A 23,587-nucleotide genomic window follows, 5' to 3' on the forward strand; every position below is an offset into this window, starting at 1 on the left:
TGGTGTTTTTTTTTCTTCTTCATACTAGTTTAGCAGTCTGCTGACAGTGTCCACCAGGTCCGTTATATACAGTATATTATATATATATATAAGCAGTACGGTAGGCCACGGCTGTACCTACCTCTGTGTCGTCAGTGCACTCGTCCTCCATAAGTAATATAATACTATACTTACTATCCATCCATCTACATTGTATTGTATACCTACCTGTGGTGGGTTTTTTTTTCTTCATACTAGTTTAGCAGTCTGCTGACAGTGTCCACCAGGTCCGTTAAATACAGTATATTATATATATATATAAGCAGTACGGTAGGCCACGGCTGTACCTACCTCTGTGTCGTCAGTGCACTCGTCCTCCATAAGTAATATAATACTATACTTACTATCCATCCATCTACATTGTATTGTATACCTACCTGTGGTGGTTTTATTTTTCTTCATACTAGTTTAGCAGTCTGCTGACAGTGTCCACCAGGTCCGTTATATACAGTATATTATATATATAAGCAGTACGGTAGGCCACGGCTGTACCTACCTCTGTGTCGTCAGTGCACTCGTCCTCCATAAGTAATATAATACTATACTTACTATCCATCCATCTACATTGTATTGTATACCTACCTGTGGTGGTTTTTTTTTCCTTCATACTAGTTTAGCAGTCTGCTGACAGTGTCCACCAGGTCCGTTATATACAGTATATTATATATATAAGCAGTACGGTAGGCCACGGCTGTACCTACCTCTGTGTCGTCAGTGCACTCGTCCTCCATAAGTAATATAATACTATACTTACTATCCATCCATCTACATTGTATTGTATACCTACCTGTGGTGGGTTTTTTTTTCTTCATACTAGTTTAGCAGTCTGCTGACAGTGTCCACCAGGTCCGTTATATACAGTATTTTATATATAAGCAGTACGGTAGGCCACGGCTGTACCTACCTCTGTGTCGTCAGTGCACTCGTCCTCCATAAGTAATATAATACTATACTTACTATCCATCCGTCTACATTGTATTGTATACCTACCTGTGGTGTTTTTTTTTTTCTTCATACTAGTTTAGCAGTCTGCTGACAGTGTCCACCAGGTCCGTTATATACAGTAAATTATATATATAAGCAGTACGGTAGGCCACGGCTGTACCTACCTCTGTGTCGTCAGTGTACTCGTCCTCCATAAGTAATATAATACTATACTTACTATCCATCCATCTACATTGTATTGTATACCTACCTGTGGTGGTTTTTTTTTTCTTCATACTAGTTTAGCAGTCTGCTGACAGTGTCCACCAGGTCCGTTATATACAGTATATTAGATATATATAAGCAGTACGGTAGGCCACAGCTGTACCTACCTCTGTGTCGTCAGTGCACTCGTCCTCCATAAGTAATATAATACTATACTTACTATCCATCCATCTACAATGTATTGTATACCTACCTGTGGTGGTTTTTTTTTCCTTCATACTAGTTTAGCAGTCTGCTGACAGTGTCCACCAGGTCCGTTATATACAGTATATTATATATATAAGCAGTACGGTAGGCCACGGCTGTACCTACCTCTGTGTCGTCAGTGCACTCGTCCTCCATAAGTAATATAATACTATACTTACTATCCATCCATCTACATTGTATTGTATACCTACCTGTGGTGTTTTTTTTTTTCTTCATACTAGTTTAGCAGTCTGCTGACAGTGTCCACCAGGTCCGTTATATACAGTATATTATATATATAAGCAGTACGGTAGGCCACGGCTGTACCTACCTCTGTGTCGTCAGTGCACTCGTCCTCCATAAGTAATATAATACTATACTATCCATCCATCTACATTGCATACCTGTGGTGGCTTTTAGTTGTGCGCATTAAAATATGGAGAACAAAAATGTGGAGGTTAAAAAAATAGGGAAAGATCAAGATCCACTTCCACCTCGTGCTGAAGCTGCTGCCACTAGTCATGGCCGAGACGATGAAATGCCATCAACGTCATCTGCCAAGGCCGATGCCCAATGTCATAGTACAGAGCATGTAAAATCCAAAACACAAAAGATCAGTAAAAAAATTACCCAAAAATCAAAATTAAAAGCGTCTGAGGAGAAGCGTAAACTTGCCAATATGCCATTTACGACACAGAGTGGCAAGGAACGGCTGAGGCCCTGGCCTATGTTCATGGCTAGTGGTTCAGCTTCACATGAGGATGGAAGCACTCATCCTCTCGCTAGAAAAAAGAAAAGACTTGCGGCAAAAGCACAGCAAAGAACTGTGCGTTCTTCGAAATCACAAATCCCAAAGTAGAGTCCAATTGTGTCGGTTGCGATGCCTGACCTTCCCAACACTGGACGGGAAGAGCTTGCGCCTCTTTTTTTCTTTGCGTCATGTGCTGTTTTGGGAGTATTTTTTGGAAGGGCCATTCTGCGTGACACTGCAGTGCCACTCCTAGATGGGCCAGGTGTTTGTGTCGGCCACTAGGGTCGCTTAGCTTAGTCGTCACACAGCTACCTCATTGCGCCTCTTTTTTTCTTTGCGTCATGTGCTGTTTGGGGAGTATTTTTTGGAAGGGTCATCCTGCGTGACACTGCAGTGCCACTCCTAGATGGGCCAAGTGTTTGTGTCGGCCACTTGGGTCGCTTAGCTTAGTCACACAACGACTTTGGTGCAGCTCTTTTTTTCTTTGCATCATGTGCTGTTTGGGGACTATTTTTTTAAGTGCCATCCTGCCTGACACTGCAGTGCCACTCCTAGATGGGCCAGGTGTTTGTGCCGGCCACTAGGGTCGCTTAGCTTAGTCGTCACACAGCTACCTCATTGCGCCTCTTTTTTTCTTTGCGTCATGTGCTGTTTGGGGAGTATTTTTTGGAAGGGCCATCCTGCGTGACACTGCAGTGCCACTCCTAGATGGGCCAGGTGTTTGTGTCGGCCACTTGGGTCGCTTAGCTTAGTCACACAACGACTTTGGTGCAGCTCTTTTTTTCTTTGCATCATGTGCTGTTTGGGGACTATTTTTTTAAGTGCCATCCTGCCTGACACTGCAGTGCCACTCCTAGATGGGCCAGGTGTTTGTGTCGGCCACTAGGGTCGCTTAGCTTAGTCGTTACACAGCTACCTCATTGCGCCTCTTTTTTTCTTTGCGTCATGTGCTGTTTGGGGAATATTTTTTGGAAGGGCCATCCTGCGTGACACTGCAGTGCCACTCCTAGATGGGCCAGGTGTTTGTGTCGGCCACTTGGGTCGCTTAGCTTAGTCACACAACGACTTTGGTGCAGCTCTTTTTTTCTTTGCATCATGTGCTGTTTGGGGACTATTTTTTTAAGTGCCATCCTGTCTGACACTGCAGTGCCACTCCTAGATGGGCCAGGTGTTTGTGTCGGCCACTAGGGTCGCTTAGCTTAGTCGTCACACAGCTACCTCATTGCGCCTCTTTTTTTCTTTGCGTCATGTGCTGTTTGGGGAGTATTTTTTGGAAGGGCCATCCTGCGTGACACTGCAGTGCCACTCCTAGATGGGCCAGGTGTTTGTGTCGGCCACTTGTGTCGCTTAGCTTAGCCATCCAGCGACCTCGGTGCAAATTTTAGGACTAAAAATAATATTTTGTGGTGTGAGGTGTTCAGAATAGACTGAAAATTAGTGGAAATTATGGTTATTGAGGTTAATAATACTATGGGATCAAAATGACCCCCAAATTCTATGATTTAAGCTGTTTTTTAGGGTTTTTTGAAAAAAACACCCGAATCCAAAACACACCCGAATCCGACAAAAAAAATTTGGTGAGGTTTTGCCAAAACGCGTTCGAACCCAAAACACGGCCACGGAACCGAACCCAAAACCAAATCACAAAACCCGAAAAATTTCAGGTGCACATCACTAGTGTGTATGCACCTTTACATGTAAAAATGAAATGTTGAGTATTGCTTTCTAAACATAAATATGTATAGTTTTAAGTAGAGATGAGCAGGTTCGGTTTTACTCGGTATTACAGGTTGAGTATCCCATATCCAAATATTCCGAAATACGGAATATTCCGAAATACGGATTTTTTTGAGTGAGAGTGAGATAGTGAAACCTTTGTTTTTTGATGGCTCAATGTACACAAACTTTGTTTAATACACAAAGTTATTAAAAATATTGTATTAAATGACCTTCAGGCTGTGTGTATAAGGTGTATATGAAACATAAATGAATTGTGTGAATGTAGACACACTTTGTTTAATGCACAAAGTTATAAAAAATATTGGCTAATATTACCTTCAGGCTGTGTGTATAAGGTGTATATGTAACATAAATGCATTCTGTGCTTAGATTTAGGTCCCATCACCATGATATCTCATTATGGTATGCAATTATTCCAAAATACGGAAAAATCCCATATCCAAAATACCTCTGGTCCCAAGCATTTTGGATAAGGGATACTCAACCTGTACTCGGATTTACTCGGTTCTCAAAACGGCATCTTATTGGCTCACGGATGTCTCATATTTTAGATAGCCAATAAGATGCCGTTTTGAGAACCGAGTAAATTCGAGTAAAACCGAGTGAAACCCGAACCTGCTCATCTCTAGTTTTAAGACAAACCAATATTTCTTTATTTAGTTATTTATTAACAGTTTTGTATATAGCACATTGCGCTTCACAATTGGAACAACAGTAAAAGAACAAAACTGGATATTAACAGACAGATATAGAGGTAGGAAGGCCCTGCTCGTAAGCTTACAATATACAGGGAAATAGGCATTGATACACAAAATTTAATGTTGATTTTTGCTTTCTAAGAATATATATAGTTTTAAGGCAACCCAATATGCCAGTCACTGAGAAAAAGGTTGTTATTACTGGGCAGAGGACAAGTCTGTATTGCTGAATTTTGTAGTGTGTGAAAGGCGGAATGTTTTACAACTGACTCACAGACTAGGGTCTTTATTGTTCTCTGTCTCCCTCTAGCAGGGCGTCTCAGAAGAATAAGGATTAAATCACTGAAGCTTGAACTCTTTCTCAAACTGAAAGACAGTTTCTATTTAACCATTTCTTTACACAATATCGAATGCTGTGTACTAGAATTTGGGAGTCGAACCCTCAGTAATATTTAATCGTTTTTAAAATATACTTGGATGTAAATCCCAGGGGGTAAATTTACTAAGGTGGGAGATTTATAGAACTGGTGATGTTGCTCATAGCAACCAATCAGATTATATCTATTATCTGCTAGAAGCAGCTAAATAAATGGTAAGTAGAATCTGATTGGTTGCCATGGGCAACATCACCAGTTTTAAAAATCTCCCACCTTAGTAAATTTACCCCCATGTGTCAACAAAGCATTTTCGTAGTTTTGTTATTTGGCTGGGGAGGCACTTGCTAGTATCAGAGTCAGATTTACACACAATATATGAGCCAAAGGGTATATGTGGCCATTATACAAAGATGCAGCAGTATATGCTGCTGGAAATGGGGTGAGTTTTGAGAAGAGAGATGAGCAGAGAAATTGGCAGGTGAGGCACTGCCTCACCTGTCATAGACTTTTTACTCCAGAGTTTTGAGTATAAAAATGATTAGACTAATACAAAGAATATATTGATAATATATTCTTTGTATATACATTATACAGTCAAAACTCTGGAGTATACTGACTCACCTCACTGCACATCACTGATAGTTATATACTGTAGATAGATAGATAGATAGATAGATAGATAGATACAGAATATATATATATATATATATATATAGAGAGAGAGAGAGAGAGCGATTGATTATATGTATGTACAGTATGTGTACGTTCAAACTGGAACACTAATTAATTAGTTTAAAGGGGCAGGATATATATATATATATATATATATATATATATATTACAGCACAGTTCAAGGAAGATGCTGGTATATGCAAATGAGAATATAGCAATGGATTTATGCACATGCAATGCAGCAGTATATATTAAGGTTTAGATGCTAGTTAAATTATTACTCTCCTGTACAATCTTTGGGGACAGTATGGGTGTATAGAAAGTTATCTAGAGAATAAGCTGAGGAGATACAGTTAAAATCACTGATTCCCAGATCCCCTCCCTGTGGAATGTCAAAGCGAACATTCTGATTGGCCAGAAATGTGTAGGAATCAGTTTTCACTCAGGCTGAGAGAGAGAAGTTCCTTTCTGCCTTTGAACAAGTCCCCCAGTTTGAGGACAGTTGGGTCCTGCTTGGGGAGGTCTCAGCAGCTTGACCTACTTTCATACGATGTTATTAGTTTCCAGAAGCTGTGGAACGTAACAATAATTCTTCATCATCCTAATTGGATAGTTGTCTGTAACTGTCCCTGCTGACTATGTCCCAGTATTCCCACAACTATCTACTAGTTCCTATCCCTGAATACCCTCTCCTGGACTGTGATCCTAACAGGAATATCAAGATCGTGGTTCTGGGAAGCAGTGGTGTTGGGAAAACAGGTAAGACTGCAAAATTCCTTCTGTTGAAGTATGTTGTTTTGTTCCAGTTTTACTTTGTATATTAAATATTACTTTCTGCTGCTAACAGTAACATAAATCATTAAAATCAATAAAACATTAAATAAATCAAACGTAATATACATGTAATGTTCTATAATATGCTGCACAGAGAACATAATTGATTTCTTAATGTCTATGCAGCAGTTAATTAAGATGTTATGCATAGGTTGGAGAAGATGGATCATAACTCTGATTTTGACAGTTTTAAAAAGTATGAACTTAACTTTTATTGTTGAGAGATACTTGGGAAAGTAAGTTGCAGCGTAAAGCATTGAGGGATATGATTGAATCTCAACATTGACAATTAGACAAATGTTAAAAGCTATCAAAAACATTCTTTCTATTAGTTTAGGGTTCTCTGGAGTACAGCACAAGGCACAGCTTGGCATGTTTTCTGCTTACACATTTGAACTACAGTATTATATTTTAGTTGCTATAATATTAGAATATTAGTTATCTATTTAATTGTTTTATTGCTTTGTCACCATCTGTGGAGTATAGTTATGTGTATATATCGCTCCAACATATTCCACTGCATTGTACAATCAGGGAAATAAATAGAAGATATTAGTGTAGAAACATGCATTGAAAACGAATGCTAGAAGTCACTGATCCTATAAACTTACAATGTCTGTGTTTTAGGCCTCCTACAAGTATAACACATATTTATCTTTATAGATAAACTTTTAGTACTAATACATCTAATTGTGTATAGTACATTTTCATTTTCACTTTATTGTAAAACATGATTGTGGTTAATATGTGTCAGTTTTTATATGTATAGAGAAAGCCAGCAAAAAAAACTAATGGTGGGTGCACACGAGACGATGAAACATCGTCAGCGACGGGACCTGACAGCGATGGTGACGAACAACGGCGTGGAGGGGGGGAGGGGCCAGTAGGGGCCATGCTACATTCAGCATGGCATTGCTAGTGACAGCATCAGATATTCTGGCAGCACAAAAGATCTGAGGCTGTCGCTAGCGACCCGTGGGTGCACGCATCGGCATCGTTATCTTTCATACACACGGAACGATTTGAACCATTGGTCGTTTCGTTCGATCGGGAATGCCCACATCATTTGCTGAAACATTACGTGTGTGCATATGCACCTTAAAAGGGACTCTGGGCCATTGTGATCATTTGAAAACTTGGTGCTATGTATTAAAGTTTATATGTTAAAGAGTTTTTACAAAAACAGTAGGTAAAGGTTACATTAAGACCATTTTTCAATTTTGTTAAAATATTTAAAACAATCTGATGTAAACATTGAGATAAACAAATTTAAAGTTATAACCAACAACATCACAGTTTTACTTCTAATCTGTTATAACCATTATTAATAGGCAATGTGATAATACGGGACACACCTTATATATTAATGGAAGTAAGCAGTACCATTGTATTGGTAGCCTGCAGCAAAGGTTAACAGCTTGTATTAGGATAATGTTATATTTGGGTAATATCAAGTGCATGCTCATGGTATATTTTAAGGGGGATTTTGCTAAAAATGAAAAATATAAATTGTTGATTAGTTTGACCTCAGCAAAACCATACCCCTTCTGCTGCCCTTCGGCTCTATGGGAGGTTTCTGTACTCCCTGAGCTCGCCTTAGGACACCTGCATTACAGTTTGACATGTGTATAGCCCCAGTCAGACTCCCCACCTGTCACTGTGCGCAAAGGTATTACTATGCAGTGTAACTATAAAAAATATTTGTATGTGTATATATGGGTGGTCTTCAGTTTGCCGGCGGATGGGCTCCCGAGGACCAGCATACCGGCGCGCCGGCATACCGACAGCTTTTCTCCCTCTTGGGGGGCCACGACCCCCCTGGAGGGAGAATAGATAGCGTAGCCCAGCTGTCGGTATGCCGGCGGTCGGGATTCCGGCGCCGGTATGCATGGCCACTGGGAGCATGACCGCCGGCATAACATACTACACCCGTGTATATATATGTGTGTGTATATATATGTGTGTGTATATATATATATATATATATACACTAGAATTCTGCTCCAAATGTACATAGGAAAAGCTGAGTGTAAATAAAAGCGCATTTGATTGCATGTTTTTAATCCGAGGCATCTCGAAATACAAAAAATGCGGATGTGACCTACTGTATAAATGTGCAAGTAGACTGTCAAGCACTCTTGTGCAAATAGACTGAATGTTTTTCACTTTCACAAATTACCTTTTTTATGTAATACAGTGCACATTACAAAATAATCTTTCAAACCAGTTCCCACAAACCATAAACCTGTTAAGTTACAGAATGACAATAATTAATCAATGAAAGTTTAGTGTTCATGAAAACCTGGTCTGTCATCCCGTCAAAGAGACAAGTCAGCCAACACATTCTTGAGAGCGTTTGTCCTTGTTAGTGTGCAGCCCCCAAATGACTCAGCGGAGCAATGCAGTGAGGTACTAATTTAAGAGTCAATTACTTTGTATCATGCAACCTTACAAGACTCGCACTAACAGGGAGCTTTCTTTCTCTTTGTCCCAGCATTGGTTGTAAGATTCCTCACAAAGAGGTTTATTGGAGACTACGAAGCAAACACTGGTAAGTTTGAACAAAGAGGCTGGAGAGAAAGATCAATTGGCCAGCATCTGCTGGGAGAAAAACACAGCTTGCAGGGAAGCCTGGAGAATCCTGTCTGCATCTTCTCTGTGTTTCCAATTGTTGGATAATCTCATGAACATTTGATACGATCTGAAATCTAACCCTTTCCTTAGCTAGCGTCAAAGCCATAGCGAGAAATGTAAAAACCATGGGCAAGTAGGAAAATGGACACCCATTAGCCCTCAACTGTATCCTAATTAACCTAAAATATTCCCTTCCCTCGGTTCATATCTGCTTTGTATCCAGGACAGTTGCCCCTCTCGTTATAGCTTTGTCATTGCTTTCCCTAGAGAGGGATGTTTTGTGCCTTGCTTGTTTAAATGTTGTATGCCAATTGATTCTGGAATGTGCAAATTGTTGTTCTTGGTACAAATGTCATTTTTCTGTAAGATATTCAACCACACCCTTTTTTTATCTTGTATTGCACTTTTCTCCAGGACAATCAGTGTTAACCCTCATTACTATATATCTTCCACTTTGAAGTCACTTGTTTAAGCAATGGGCCATTGCCCTGCCTATACGTTTGTACTTCCTACTTTTTCCCCAACACTGCCTGTTTCATAGAGCAAACTGTTGAATGATAGCTGCTGCATTTGCTTTTTAGTGTCTTGACATTATACTAAATATTAACTTGTGTCAAATAAATATTGATTTATTAGTTAAATCCCACTGGAAACTGAGTCGAACTGGAAACCCCAGGTGGGCCCAACTGCCTGAGGGCCCACCCCCTCCTCTAGGGAACAGGTTCAGGAATATGCACTTGAATTATACATGTTACATTACACTGCACAGGACTATGGTTTATTTTCTACAGTACATCACTGTTATTAACCACTTGCCTGGCATGGTCGCATCAGATGCCACCACACCAGGCAGTGTTTCATCTGACCTGGTCGCACAGGATGCGACCAGTCAGATAAACAGTGTTATCAGCGGCAGGGAAGAGAAATTTCCCTCCGTTGCTGCTGTCAGAGGGACCTCCCTGCACCCTCCCCTCAGTGTTGCCATGCTGCCAATCATTGCTGATCGGTCAGCACGGCAGTACCTCCCACCCAGCGGCTGAAGACAATAGCAGCCACTGGGAAAGTATAAAACAACCCCCCGCCCCCAAGCCACCCCCAGACCCCCCTGTTTACCTGGCAACTGTCTTGGGGGTAAAAAGTAATGTTGCAATGTTACTAATGTTCCGATGTTACTGATCTACCCGACCAATGCTCCGATGTTTGAGAGAAAAAACTATTTTTGGGGGAATTTTTTTTTTTTTTTTAAACTAAAATCATTTTGGATAAGGTTAAATTCATGTTCTTCACCTAATTTACTCATTAAAAACCAGACAATTTTTGAGCAATTTATTTGGGAAATAATCATCAGTTAAGTGGTTAATCTGGTACCTTATCATACATGAACTAGTAGTACATGCTATATATATTTATCAAGGGGCACAGACCATGCACTTTCTAATGGTTAGCCAAGCCCCTATGTTGGCTGACCACACCCCTAAGCATGGGCCCCTTCCGCTGTATTTTCCTAGTCGGCCCTTCATGCCCCAGTCCAACACTGAATGTGTCAGGTGCTATTACTGTAACTGTAATTAACTGTAATACGCACAATAAAGGTATATATGTTTACATACAGATATCAAGGGAGATTAAATACTTAATTACAAATACTGTATTCATTTAACAGAGCTGTAGTGGGAAGCAAGAGTCAAACATAAAGTATTTGACCTCCATGCTTCATAAATGAAAAAGTTCAATGTGCTTTGCCAAATGGATTAAACATAAATTGTTATTTCCTGTTATAGCTGGTAGTCTATCTGTGTTTTCCTGTGAGTGGCATCAGTGATTCTGAAAATATTAACTATATAATAGAAAAATACAACAAATAGTTACTTTATACAAAACTATTTTTTATTACTCTGTAGGTGCATTATACTCAAGAAAGGTCACAATCGATGGGGAGCAAATTTCCCTCCAAGTACAGGACACACCTTATGTATTAATGGAGGTAAGCTGTACCACTATTTTGGAAGCCTGCAGCAAAGGTTACAGCCTGTATTAGGATAATGTTATATTCAGGTAATACCAAGTGCATGCTCATGGTACAATTTAAGGGGGATTTTGCTGAACTGAAAAATATAAATTGTTGATTAGTTTGACCTTAGCAAAACCATACATATAAGTGTTCAACACTAGAATATCATCTTATAATTGAGGGCTTTGTTCAACAACTATGCCATAAGAACATGCAGTGTAATATAAGATAACTGCAATACAAAATGCACTTTTTGTATTTCACATATGTCTAGATTTCAGTGGCTGACTTGACAACCTTAAAGCAGGTGTTTCCAAACACAATCCTCCAGGTTTAAAGAATATCGATACGTAAGCATAGGTGACTTACAGTAATCTGTTATTTTTAAATTTATCCATCTGTTGTCAAGCATGGATATCACTAAAATCTAGACTGTTAGTGTGCCTTGAGGAGGGTGGGAAACACTACAACGGAATTGTCTGGCCAGAAAAATTCTGGACTTTCTGCAGCGGGGTACACTGGTATTCCATAGGGAATAACATCGGTGTGTAGAGTTGGATCTTGATCCAAGGCACCAACAGGCTAAAGCTTTGACTGTTCGCAGGATGTACTGCACCGCCTCCTCTATAGCCCCGCCTCCAGGCACTGGAGCTCAGTTTGTAAGTTGGTGCCTGCAGTGCAGGTCACTAACGGGGGGCTGCGCTAGGCAGCCCTAATAAGAGCTTTTTAAGAAGAAAGAAGACTTCAAGGGCCGCAGCACAGGCACTAGATGCTGTGTATGTCATGCTGACATTCTGTGCTGCGGCTCCATCCCCTCCCCCAGCGGCACTGCATACTTCCACGCCCTGGTTGCCGTGTTCTTGCAGCGGAGGCGCTCCGGTCATCAGGCACACATCACCACTGCTGCTCTCCTGGCCGCACTTCAGGGAGGAGGTAAGAGGGTCCCCCAGGTGGGACCTGCCGAAATCGTGATCCGGTCGCCGTCCCAGGAGACGGACCGCGCCGCTGGCGTGGAAACTGTGGCCATGCAGGGACCCCACTATATCCACCAGGGCAGGGAGCACAGGTCTGATTTACTAAAATCCATTTATTATAGGCTCCATAGTACCCGTGGTGAAGTCCAGCAGAGGGGATATGGTGCTGACCTGTAGCCCCTCCCCCAGCTCCAGGCACCATCTACAGCAGGTGTTCCCGCCCTGGAGCTGCATCTCTCTCTCTCCCTCACTCCCTGTCAGCGTTTGGGTGCCATTTCACAGAGCTGCGCTGATCCTGGGACTGCTGGGCACTGTCTCCTCTGTAAAGCCGCCTGTCTCATCAGCGCTGTACATTTACAGGACACTTAAGTATTCTACATGTCGTTTAGACAGCGTTAGTTAAGAACAAGTGCACTTTTATATGAATATTTAGTACAAGTATTCTGTGTTATACATCCAGTGGTTACTGTGCATTGTTATATCTGTATACATACATATCTTTATGTAGTATTGCTAGTCCAGTGCAGTTTTACGTTTTATATGTAATAATTTCTGCATTGTACCTGTGACTGTGTGTGCCTATAGCTGCTGTGTGGATTCTATTCTGTGTATCACACATATTACTATCACTATATTCTGTGCCCTGGGGGTCTAAGTGCGTCAGGGTCTCATGTATCATAGTGTTCCATGGGATATACTGTTTTGTATTTTTTACTGTGTGTTTCAGTCACCTCATACCACTTAAATCCTCTGTTTGTGCTCTGCAATTGCGGTCACATATCCTAGGGGGTATTTGTCAGGTATTGTGTTTGTCTGGCTATATTGTACTGATACGCCCTAAGGCTACATTCCCAATAATGTCTGCTACACAGGGCGGGGAGTACGCTCAACTTCACCTGGCCTCCCTCAAGGTTCACATTTCTAAGGATTCAGCCTCCCTATGTCCCTCCTGTGGCTCCATGGGATCTGCCTGTTGTTCTTAATGCCCTTCAAGAGTCTCTGATTGAACCTCTTGAGTCTGTAGACCTTAATGCCTTACGCTTAAGGTCATTTTTCTGTTGGCTATTGCCTCTGCTAGGAGGGTGTCAGACTTAGGCGCTTTGTCCTGTCGTCCACCCTTACTGATTTTTCACCGGGCAGTTCTTAGAACTCGCCCTGGTTATCTACCTAAGGTGATGTAATTTTTCCACCTTAACCAAGAGATTGTGGTTCCGGCCTTTACCCCTCCTGGTTTGTCCTCCAAAGAGCGGTCTTTGGATGTGGTACGGGCTCTCCGTATATATGTAGAAAGGACTGCCTCTATCAGGAGATCAGATTCTCTTTTTGTACTTTTTGGTTTTCACAAACGTGGCTGGCCTGCGAATAAGCAGACCTTGGCCAGATGGATTAGAATGGTGATTGCACAAGCTTATACGCATGCTGGACTCCTAGCTCCTGCTGCTATCAAGGCCCATTCTACTCGATCTGTTGGACCTTCTTGGGCGGACCGACTTTATCAGGTTCTGTGCCTTTGATACTTCCGCCTCCCAGGATGCTTCCTTTGGACGCCGGGTTCTTGTGCCCGCTACACTGCATTCCCACCCATGAGGACCTGCTTTAGGACATCCCCGATGTTATTCCCTGTGGAATACCAGTGTACCCCGCTGCAGAAAAGGAGATTTATGGTAAGACTTACCATTGTTATATCTCTTTCTGCGAGGTACATAGCTTCTTTAGGTTTGTATGGCATTAGCCACTAGTCCCTTCTCCTGTCGTGAGAATGTGGGTCTATGTGACTAACATCTACCGTCTCTCTTACCTGCTACTGCATTGGACTGGTTAACAAAACTGAGCTTCAGTGCCTGGAGGCGGGGCTATAGAGGAGGCGGTGCAGTGCATCCTGGGAACAGTCAAAGCTTTAGTCTGTTGGTGCCTCAGATCAAGATCCAACTCTACACTCCGATGTTATTCCCTGTGGAATCCAGTGTACCTTGCAGAAAGAGATTTAACAATGGTAAGTCTTACCATAAATCTCCTTTATTTGGCATTGTTTTCTTTCAGTGTAAGTGAGAAATACAGTCAGGTTTATACATGGCACGAATACGGCATGGTCGTTGTGTTACATCCGTGATAACCACTGACTAGGACATCTGCCGTGCCGTCAAGGGAACTTAGTGAATCACATGACTATATGCATGCTTTCCCATACCTCACATTTCATACATCTGGTGGCCTTGTAGCTGTGCACAGTCTGCTTGTTTACCTGTGTCAATGATCGTTCCGATTGAAAACCGTTGCTTGTGAAAATAAGTCATCAACAAAAGAAAACTGAGTGGGTTTTTTTCCAGATGGACAAAACAGTTGCAATCCATTGTGTGTGAAACTAGCCTAAAGGGGGGTACTCACGGAGCGATCGCTGCTTAAAATCTAAGCAATCTGACTAGATTGCTTAGATTTTAAGCAGTGATCTCTCCGTGTGTAGCCCTCACAGCGATAGCGATGCGCAGCCCCGTGCATCACTATCGCTGGTGCTAGATTGGCCATGCAGGCCAATCTAGCAGGTCGCTTACTTCACCCGCTGGGTGAAATTAGTGTCCGCCCCCCCCCCCCCCCACCTTCTCCCCTGCATCGCTCAGCACACATCGCGCTGTGCTGAGTGGGGGGAGAGATGTGTGCTGAGCGAACCGCTCAGCACACATCTGTCCCCAAATCGTGCCGCGAATACGGCCCTTAACTGTACTTTTCATGATGTGTTTCCACAAGATATTTATGCTAATAATCTTTGCTCAGTTCTAATTGCACATCAAAAAAATACAAGCAAAAGTGAACTGTACATGTTTTCTTTACCGTAATTGTTTTGGGGTTTTGCACAGAAACAGCCCATTGGTGCTGTTAATTGAAACAGCCCATTGGTGCTATATTGGAGAATTAGGCATGCACCGGCAACGCAGTGCGCTGGGGCATGCCAGAGATGTGATCGGCATCTCTGCCCAGCGATTGCCTCTGCCTGATTGACAGGCAGAGGCGTTCGCTGGGCGGGCCAGCGGCATTGGGCCGCCGTTTTGGGGACACGTCCGGGCAATGCAGGCTGCAGCAGCTGCCTGACATCACACGGGGGGGGGGCGGGCTGCGGCAGCTACGATCAGGTCTGAATTAGGCCCAGAATCCAGGAAAAGTTCCCAGACCTACGTGTTACCACTGTGTTTGTACCCAGTAACAGGCTGTTTGTCACGTATATTTATTTTCGGGTCTGCTCAGACTTGAAAAGAAATCCCCATTAAGTGCAGCCTGCAGGCTGCTTTCAGGGCTACTTGAATTCAATTACTTATTTCAATTACAGTATTTTTTTTATTATTTGTTTTTTAATCATATGGGTTTTTTTCACATTACAGTACAACAGTAACATGTGTTTCACATGCCAGGATATTTTCCTGTGTGATAATTAATAATAGAGTAATTACTTTTCTAGAATCATAAAGAATATTTTTTTAGTCTTAGAATATAAAAATAGCATCTCTCTTTGAATACTTTAAATGGAAAAATAAACATATTGGGGGTAATTCCAAGTTGATCGCAGCAGGATTTTTGTTAGCAATTGGGCAAAACCATGTGCACTGCAGGGGAGGCAGACATAACATGTGCAGAGAGAGTTAGATTTGGGTGGGGTATGTTCAATCTGCAATCTAATTTGCAGTGTAAAAATAAAGCAGCCAGTATTTACCCTGCACAGAAACAAAATAACCCACTCAAATCTAACTCTCTCTGCACATGTTATATCTGCCTCCCCTGCAGTGCACATGGTTTTGCCCAATTGCTATCAAAAATCCTGCTGCGATCAACTTGGAATTACCCCCCTTGTTAGCAGTTGGGCAAAACCATGTGCACTGCAGGGGAGGCAGATTTAACATGTGCAGAGAGAGTTAGATTTGGGTGTGGTGAGTTAAATCTGCAATCTAAATTGCAGTGTAAAAATAAAGCAGACAGTATTTACCCTGCACAGAAACAAAATAACCAACCCAAATCTAACTCTCTCTGCAAATGTTATATCTGCCCCCCTGCAGTGCACATGGTTTTGCCCAACTGCTAAAAATTTTCCTGCTGCCATCAACTTGGAATTACCCCCATTATGTGATGGTGGATTTTCCAAGTAGTAATTTTATTAGCGATATTAGTAGTATAATCATTACAGCTGAAAATATATTTTAATCATTGATATAACCCAGCATTCCCACTCAGAATTAAAAAAGGGTATTTAAAATGAACATTTTAGTTGGGATCAAAGTTGCAATGTCAATGTGGTGTCTTCACATGCTGGTTACTGTGTGCATGGTACCAGGGCCGGTGCAAGGTTTCTCGACACCCTAGGCAAAACTTTAACCTGCTGCCCCCCCCATATCATTATTACATATTCTTTATAAGGCGTTACAAGTGTTTTGCAGCACTGTACATACGGCACACCCCAGAACAAAACAGGGTTCACAGAACTTAACATTACAGTAACTAAAAAACTAAAAGCACAGGTAACAAATAGCACCGCAATTCTCAGTACACAATATTATTTTATCTATTAACAGTTTCTTACATAGCGCAGCAAAATCCGTTGCGCTTTACAATTGGAAACAACACTAATAAAACAAAACTGGGTACTAACAGAGAGGTAGGGAAGCCCTATTCGCAAGCTTACAATCTACAGCTGAGATACAAGGAAGCAAAAGGTGCACCACTATGGGTAGGTAGCCACTGGAATAGATGAATTATGAACTGACGACATTGCCACCACGGATCCCATCAGAGCCCCCCATACTCCGCCATTACAGTCCAGGTCCCCAGGATATCCATACTTGAGTCCAGATAGCTACATCAAAGAGAGGTACTAAATCACCTGTGCTCAAGCATGGCTACTAAGTCACCTGTGCTAAAGCATGGCCATCCCCAAACCCGGACTGTCTCACATTTAAAAAAGCCAGATCTAAACAAAAATACATTGAAAATGCCAGACCCATAAGCAAATTGAAAAAGCCAAATCCACATAAAGATACACGGAAAAAAACAAATCCACATAGTACATTGAAAAAAGCCAGATTCACTAAAAAATATATATTGAAAACGACAGATTCACACAAACCACATTGAAACAAGCTAGATCTATATACAAATGCATCTAAAAAATCCAGTTTTACTTAAAAATACACCAAAAAGGTTTCATCCACATAAAGACATGTTGAAAAAAGCCAGATCCCCGATGCAGATCCACACAATAGACCAAAACAAAGTCAGATCCACCAAAAACACATAAAGCCAGATCCACATAAAAATACACAGAAAGACGCTAGATCCAGAAAAATACACAGAAAAAAAATCCAGATCCACTGAAAATTCACAAACAACAAACCAGATTCACACAAAACCACACCCAAAATGCCAGATCCCCATTGAAATACATCTATAATTTTCAGAGGCAATGTGGCAACAGGTTAGTGGACTGCGACCAGGAGACTGAGGTCATGGGGCGACCTGTGGGCAGATGCATGGGGCAACTGGCTGCAACCAGTGGACAGATGGTGTCAGACTGTGCCAGGCGAGAGCCCATGAGCAGGGGCAGTAGGTGTGTGGGTACAGGCTGCGACGTGAGGCAGAGGTCCCTGGGCGATGGGCTGTGACTGAGGTGAGCACATTCCTGATCATGGGTGTTGGGCTGCGACTACGAGGCAGAGGCTTTGGTCTGACGGGCCCTGACTATGGAGGCAAAGGGTGTGGGATGATGGACTGTGATTGGCTGTGACCAGGGGACAGAGGAACCGATGGACGCCGACCGGGAGACAGGGAAACAGGACATGATTAGGAAGAGGGAGGGCAGGAAAAAAAAATACAACAAAAATGCCAATTTAACCCCTCCCACAGATCAATAACACACCCCTGCGGTCGGTACAGGGTGACACACACAGAGGCAAAGGGTGTACAGTGTGTCCCACAAGGAAGGGGGGGTAGGGGGCACAGATCACCATAAACACAGAGGAGCAGGGGGTGCAAAGTGAATCACACATGGGGGGTGGCAGGACAGGGTATCACACACACAGGGGCAGAGGGTGTACAGTGTGCCATACATGGGGGAGGGCAGCACAAGGTGTCACACACACAGGGGCAGGGAGGCACAGGGGGCCACACACCATGGTGAGGGGAAGAGGACACAAACACACAGGGGCAGGGAGTACAGGGGCCACTCACGGGGGGAGTGGGGGGGGTTAGGAGGGCACAGGGCTCTCCAGTCACTCACCGCCGCATGTCCAATCAACCTCAGGTGCAGTGTAGCTCTCTCGCGGATCCAGACACAGCCCGAAGACTGTTAAGAATGCATTCACCGACTCACGTTAAGCCTTGTACTCTCCTGGCACTGGGTGCTCCTGCCAAGGAGGGGGAGGGGGGGAGACAACATGTGTGAGCCCAACTGCGGAGGGGGGGGCGGAGCTAGTAACAAGATACAGGAGGGGGGGGGGCAACATGTGGGAGCCCAATTGCGGGGGGGAAAGCTGTGGGAGCTCAATTGCCGGGGGGGGGGGGGGTGTTATTGGGGAAGCTAGCAGCAAGATACAGGGGGGGGGAGGCAACATGGGGGAGCCCAATTGTGGGGGCCTGGGGGAAGAGGAACCTATTAACAAGATGCAGGAAGGCGGGGAGAGGGAGCGGGTGCCTAATAGCCGTGAGAAGAGCCGGTGACAAGATGCAGGAGGGGGGAAGGGGGAGGGAGGCAGCGGGAGCCCAACAGCTGTGGGGGGAGCAGATCACAAGATGCAGGAGGGGGACTCGGGGAGGCAGCAGGTACCATTCGGTGAGGGAAGCCAGTCGCGGGATCTCATGGAGAGGGGGGGCATGTGGTCAACTACTTGCAGGAGCCAATCGTGGGGGAGAGCGTCGGAGCGGGTAACAAGCCCAGTGGATGACTGATCCGTAAGCCACAACTCAGGGGAACACACGCTGGAGCGGGTAATAAGATGCGGCAGCGGAGCGGCCCAGCGGGGAACTGTTTATACAGAGCCCAAATGCAGGGTGGGGGCGGGACACCAGAGCGGACATTATGACGCCGCCACGGGAGACAACCAGCTCGTAATGATAATGTAGGACTACTCGGGAGCACATGTTGCAGCAGCCTATTTGAACATTCCACTATGCAGGGCGCAACCGCAGCGGTACGTATATCTATGCCGGGTAAGGTGATGCTATCGCAGAGGGAAGGGGGAGGGGAGGCTGGAGGGGGGGGGGGGAGCGGCAGGGTTGAAAAAACAGGACTCCCTCACACAGTCAGTCACTCACGTTGAAGGCAGACTTGGCGGGCGCCCACAAGCTGCTCCTCGTCTCTTAAAAAAAAGGAGGAGTTTGGCTGAACTAAAGCGTTCTCTCTTTCATTTACTGGGCGGTGCCGCCCTCCAGTGGTCGCCGCCCATAGGCAGCTGCCTAAAGCTGCCTAGTGGTAGCGCCGGCCCTGCATGGTACCATACTGTGAGCTGGTAGATCTGCATCATGTGAGCTGGCAGACACCTCTAGTATACAATTTTATTATATATTGTGAATATTGCCTTTTGTCATGCTATTTTAATTGAGGACTCTCTCAATTCAAACTCAGTGAATATGAGCAAATACAAAGTGCTGACAAGAATCTGAGTTGCAAAAATTTGAGTACACAGATGTCCTCTTACTCCTTACAGATAATGGAGTACATACCAGGAAAGCACTTTTACAATACAGTATGGCTAAATTAACCCCTTTTATCCTCGTATCACACGATGGGTGTAGACAGGACTTTCATAAACAACAATATATGCTTACATGGAATTGCCGTCTCAACTCTTCAGTGCCTGCCAGCGTTCTGACATAACCACGCTCTGTACACCATGACCTCTGCAAATCTGACAGTATCATATTAACATCTTGGAAGTGTTTTTTTGCATGTGTTAAATCTCTACTGAAGTCTTCTTGCAACAGATCATCGTATTTATTTCCAGTTGATATAACAGAGGATTAGAGGTAATTAAATTATCAAAAATGTACCAAATAAAGGATTGGTCACTACTACAATACAAAATAGAGTTGTAAAACTTTCTATTTTGTACTGTTCCTTCCTCACTTTCATAGGATGCAGAGGTAGGATAGAAAAAGAAGATGTGCAGGGCTTGATTGCTGTTTTCATGTTATCAGGTAGGCGGTGCAATCAAGTAAACCCAGTTACATAGATCGTCAGTTTCTGCATGATTTATGTAAGTAGCTATTTAACACAGTGTGAATGTAAAAGATATTGGGGGTAATTCCAAGTTGATCGCAGCAGGATTTTTGATAGCAACTGGGCAAAACCATGTGCACTGCAGGGGAGGCAGATATAACATGTGCAGAGAGAGTTAGATTTGGGTGTGGTGTGTTCAATCTGCAATCTTTTTTGCAGTGTAAAAATAAAGCAGCCAGTATTTACCCTGCACAGAAATAAAATAACCCACCCAAATCTAACTCTTTCTGCACATGTTATATCTGCCTCCCCTGCAGTGCAGTTGCTATCAAAAATCCTGCTGCGATCAACTTGGAATTAATTACCCCCATTGGCAATATCTTGTGCAATAGGTAAACTAACGCTGCAGACCAATGCTGACTGTGGTCTGGCCCGGATCCGGCAACGGGTCAGTGACATCCAGTGCGGTAAACAGTCGGTAGCATTTAGTTTGCCTTCGTGGAGAGGACCTTTCCCATAAGCCCCTGGGTCCATGTCACAAACTATTTGGAATAGTAACCTGTGGCGAGCGAAGCGAGACCCCAAGCCCGAAGCGTGGCGAGCGTCCAATGGTTCATGGATAAAACGAAATAACATCAAACGAACGGAGAATGGATAAAACATTTAGGTGCTGTAAGGGCGGAAGTGGCTATTAAATAACGAGACTGAGGCTATGATTTACATTTATTTATATTAAGTACATTTTAACTCTATCTTCTTATATGCACTCCTCTTCTCCACACACCTATGCATTCTTATTTTAGCTTGTTATCTGTCAGCTGTCTCAACAGGATACTTATGATATATCCCTGCAGACGGAATGCCGTCTGTCACTATGCCGACAGCAGCATCCCGTCTTATGAGGACCAGAATGATTTGCCATCAAAACTGCCCAGTTCAGGAAGTCCAACATTATCCCACAGGGGCATGTCAGTATAGTATCCTTGGTTACCAAGTAAACTTTTAGCTGCCAGCCAAACCTTAACCACCTAATTCGGTGCAGGAGCATTTTTCTTAGCTTGTTTAACCCTAAGAAGAAACTGTAATGGTGATAATGAGTAACCAGTCTGCTCAGTCTAGTCACTAGTAGATCACTAGTAACAGCAGCCCACTCAAGTCAATGTGAAAGCTGTGCTGCCAGATAATATAGACATAAATTGGATAGGGCTAAGCCGCCACCCCCTTACGCTATAGTGTATGAAATGTAATCCTTCCCTTCTTATCACCCAATGCAAAAGAGGAAATCAAAGCATTAAGTCCCTGAAACACCCGGTTTGGGATATAAATAGGGAGTGCTGCAGCACATAAAGATATTTGGCTTGCATGATCATTTTAAACAAATTAATCTTGTCAGTCAAAGGGGTTAATTTCGTCCACAGATGTAATTTATTTTTCATCCACTAGGGGTCACTGGAGTACTCATGGATATGGAAGGGGCATTAGCAGGGATAGGCACATTTAAATATTTAAATTAGTAACCCTCCACCCCCTCCATACTCCCAAGGTACCTCAGTGTTTTTTGTGCCTCAGTTGGGATGGCACACAAGGAGGTTTCTCCACACTTTGCTTCTATTTTTAACAAAGATTTAAATTTTTACACTTAATCCCTTCCCAGCTTATTAAGAAGCTTGGGTCCAGGATTGTAGAGGCAGCAGACTGCAGCAATTGGCTTGTTGGTGCTCAGCAGAGGAGCTCCGCCATACACCACAAATCAGCAGTAGCTGATTTCAGCCTGAGGCTGCATCAAGGAGCTGGACAGAGCTTGGAAGAGAAGTCCTTCAAAGCCTCCATTGGATTTAGGTAATGAGCGGCTAGGCAGCTCACACTGCCGCCGCTCCTTTGCATGGGGTGCTGGGCCATGTGGAAATGCTGTAGTGCGTTGCTTATTGTGATGCCCAGCCGTGGTCAGCCACGCTGCCACTGCTGGGCGTCCTCCGCTTCCGGGGTCACACATGCCATTCACCGCCAGCCAGGGGATTACTCAGCTACCTGTAAGTACAGCCGTGGACAGCTCCAGGGCTGCCGCGGCTCGCCTCTCCCTGCACTCCGGACGCAGACAGCTCCAGGGCTGCCGCGGCCCTCCTCTCCCTGCACTCCGGCCACGGACAGCTCCAGGGCTGCTGCGGCTCTCCTCTCCTTGCACTCCGGCCACAGACAGCTCCTGGGCTGCTGCGGCTAGCCTCTCCCTGTGCTCCGCCCGCAGACCGCTCCAGGGATCCCGCGGCTTGCCTTTCCCACCGGCCACGTACAGCTCCACAGCTGCCATGGGTCATCCCTCCCTGAATGGCCGCGGACAGCGCTAATGGCTGCCGCGGACCGACAGCACTACCTGTGCATAGCTAAGAGGGAAGATCGCTGTATCTAGCAGGGTGATTTCACTGCACTGTGGATCATAAAAGGACAGCAGTGGCAGTAGCAAGAGATCCCTAGGTACAAGGGAACTAATGTGTGTGTATATTTTATATATATATATATATATATATATATACACTGCTCAAAAAAATAAAGGGAACACTTAAACAACACAATGTAACTCCAAGTCAATCACACTTCTGTTAAATCAAACTGTCCACTTAGGAAGCAACACTGATTGACAATCAATTTCACATGCTGTTGTGCAAATGGAATAGACAACAGGTGGAAATTATAGGCAATTAGCAAGACACCCCCAATAAAGGAGTTGTTCTGCAGGTGGTGACCACAGACCACTTCTCAGCTCCTATGCCACTTTTGAAAGCTGGTGGTGCTTTCACTCTAGTGGTAGCATGAGACGGAGTCTACAACACAAGTAGCTCAGGTAGTGCAGCTCATCCAGGATGGCACATCAATGCGAGCTGTGGCAAGAAGGTTTGCTGTGTCTGTCAGCGTAGTGTCCAGAGCATGGAGGCGCTACCAGGAGACAGGCCAGTACATTAGGAGACATGGAGGAAGCCGTAGGAGGGCAACAACCCAGCAGCAGGACCGCTACCTCCGCCTTTGTGCAAGGAGGAACAGGAGGAGCACTGCCAGAGCCCTGCAAAATGACCTCCAGCAAGCCACAAATGTGCATGTGTCTGCTCAAACGATCAGAAACAGACTCCATGAGGGTGGTATGAGGGCATGACGTCCACAGGTGGGGGTTGTGCTTACAGCCCAACACCGTGCAGGACGTTTGGCATTTGCCAGAGAACACCAAGATTGGCAAATTCGCCACTGGCGCCCTGTGCTCTTCACAGATGAAAGCAGGTTCTCA

At 43.9% G+C, this 23,587-nt stretch overlaps 1 protein-coding gene across 1 annotated transcript in view; it reads left to right on the forward strand.

Moving 5' to 3' along the window:
• Positions 1 to 6,155: 6,155 nt before the first annotated feature.
• Positions 6,156 to 23,587, forward strand: part of LOC134948911 (ras-like protein family member 11A-like) — a 60,787-nt gene continuing 43,355 nt past the window's right edge. The window contains exons 1-3 of the mRNA XM_063937192.1: positions 6,156 to 6,431; positions 9,001 to 9,057; positions 11,042 to 11,124. Of these exons, the coding sequence (XP_063793262.1) occupies positions 6,311 to 6,431; positions 9,001 to 9,057; positions 11,042 to 11,124 (261 nt within the window). The 5' untranslated portion in view covers positions 6,156 to 6,310. The remainder of the gene's footprint in view (positions 6,432 to 9,000; positions 9,058 to 11,041; positions 11,125 to 23,587) is intronic.

The sequence above is a fragment of the Pseudophryne corroboree genome, chromosome 8, assembly GCF_028390025.1.
Source record: "Pseudophryne corroboree isolate aPseCor3 chromosome 8, aPseCor3.hap2, whole genome shotgun sequence".
In the NCBI taxonomy this organism is placed as follows: Eukaryota; Metazoa; Chordata; class Amphibia; order Anura; family Myobatrachidae; genus Pseudophryne; species Pseudophryne corroboree.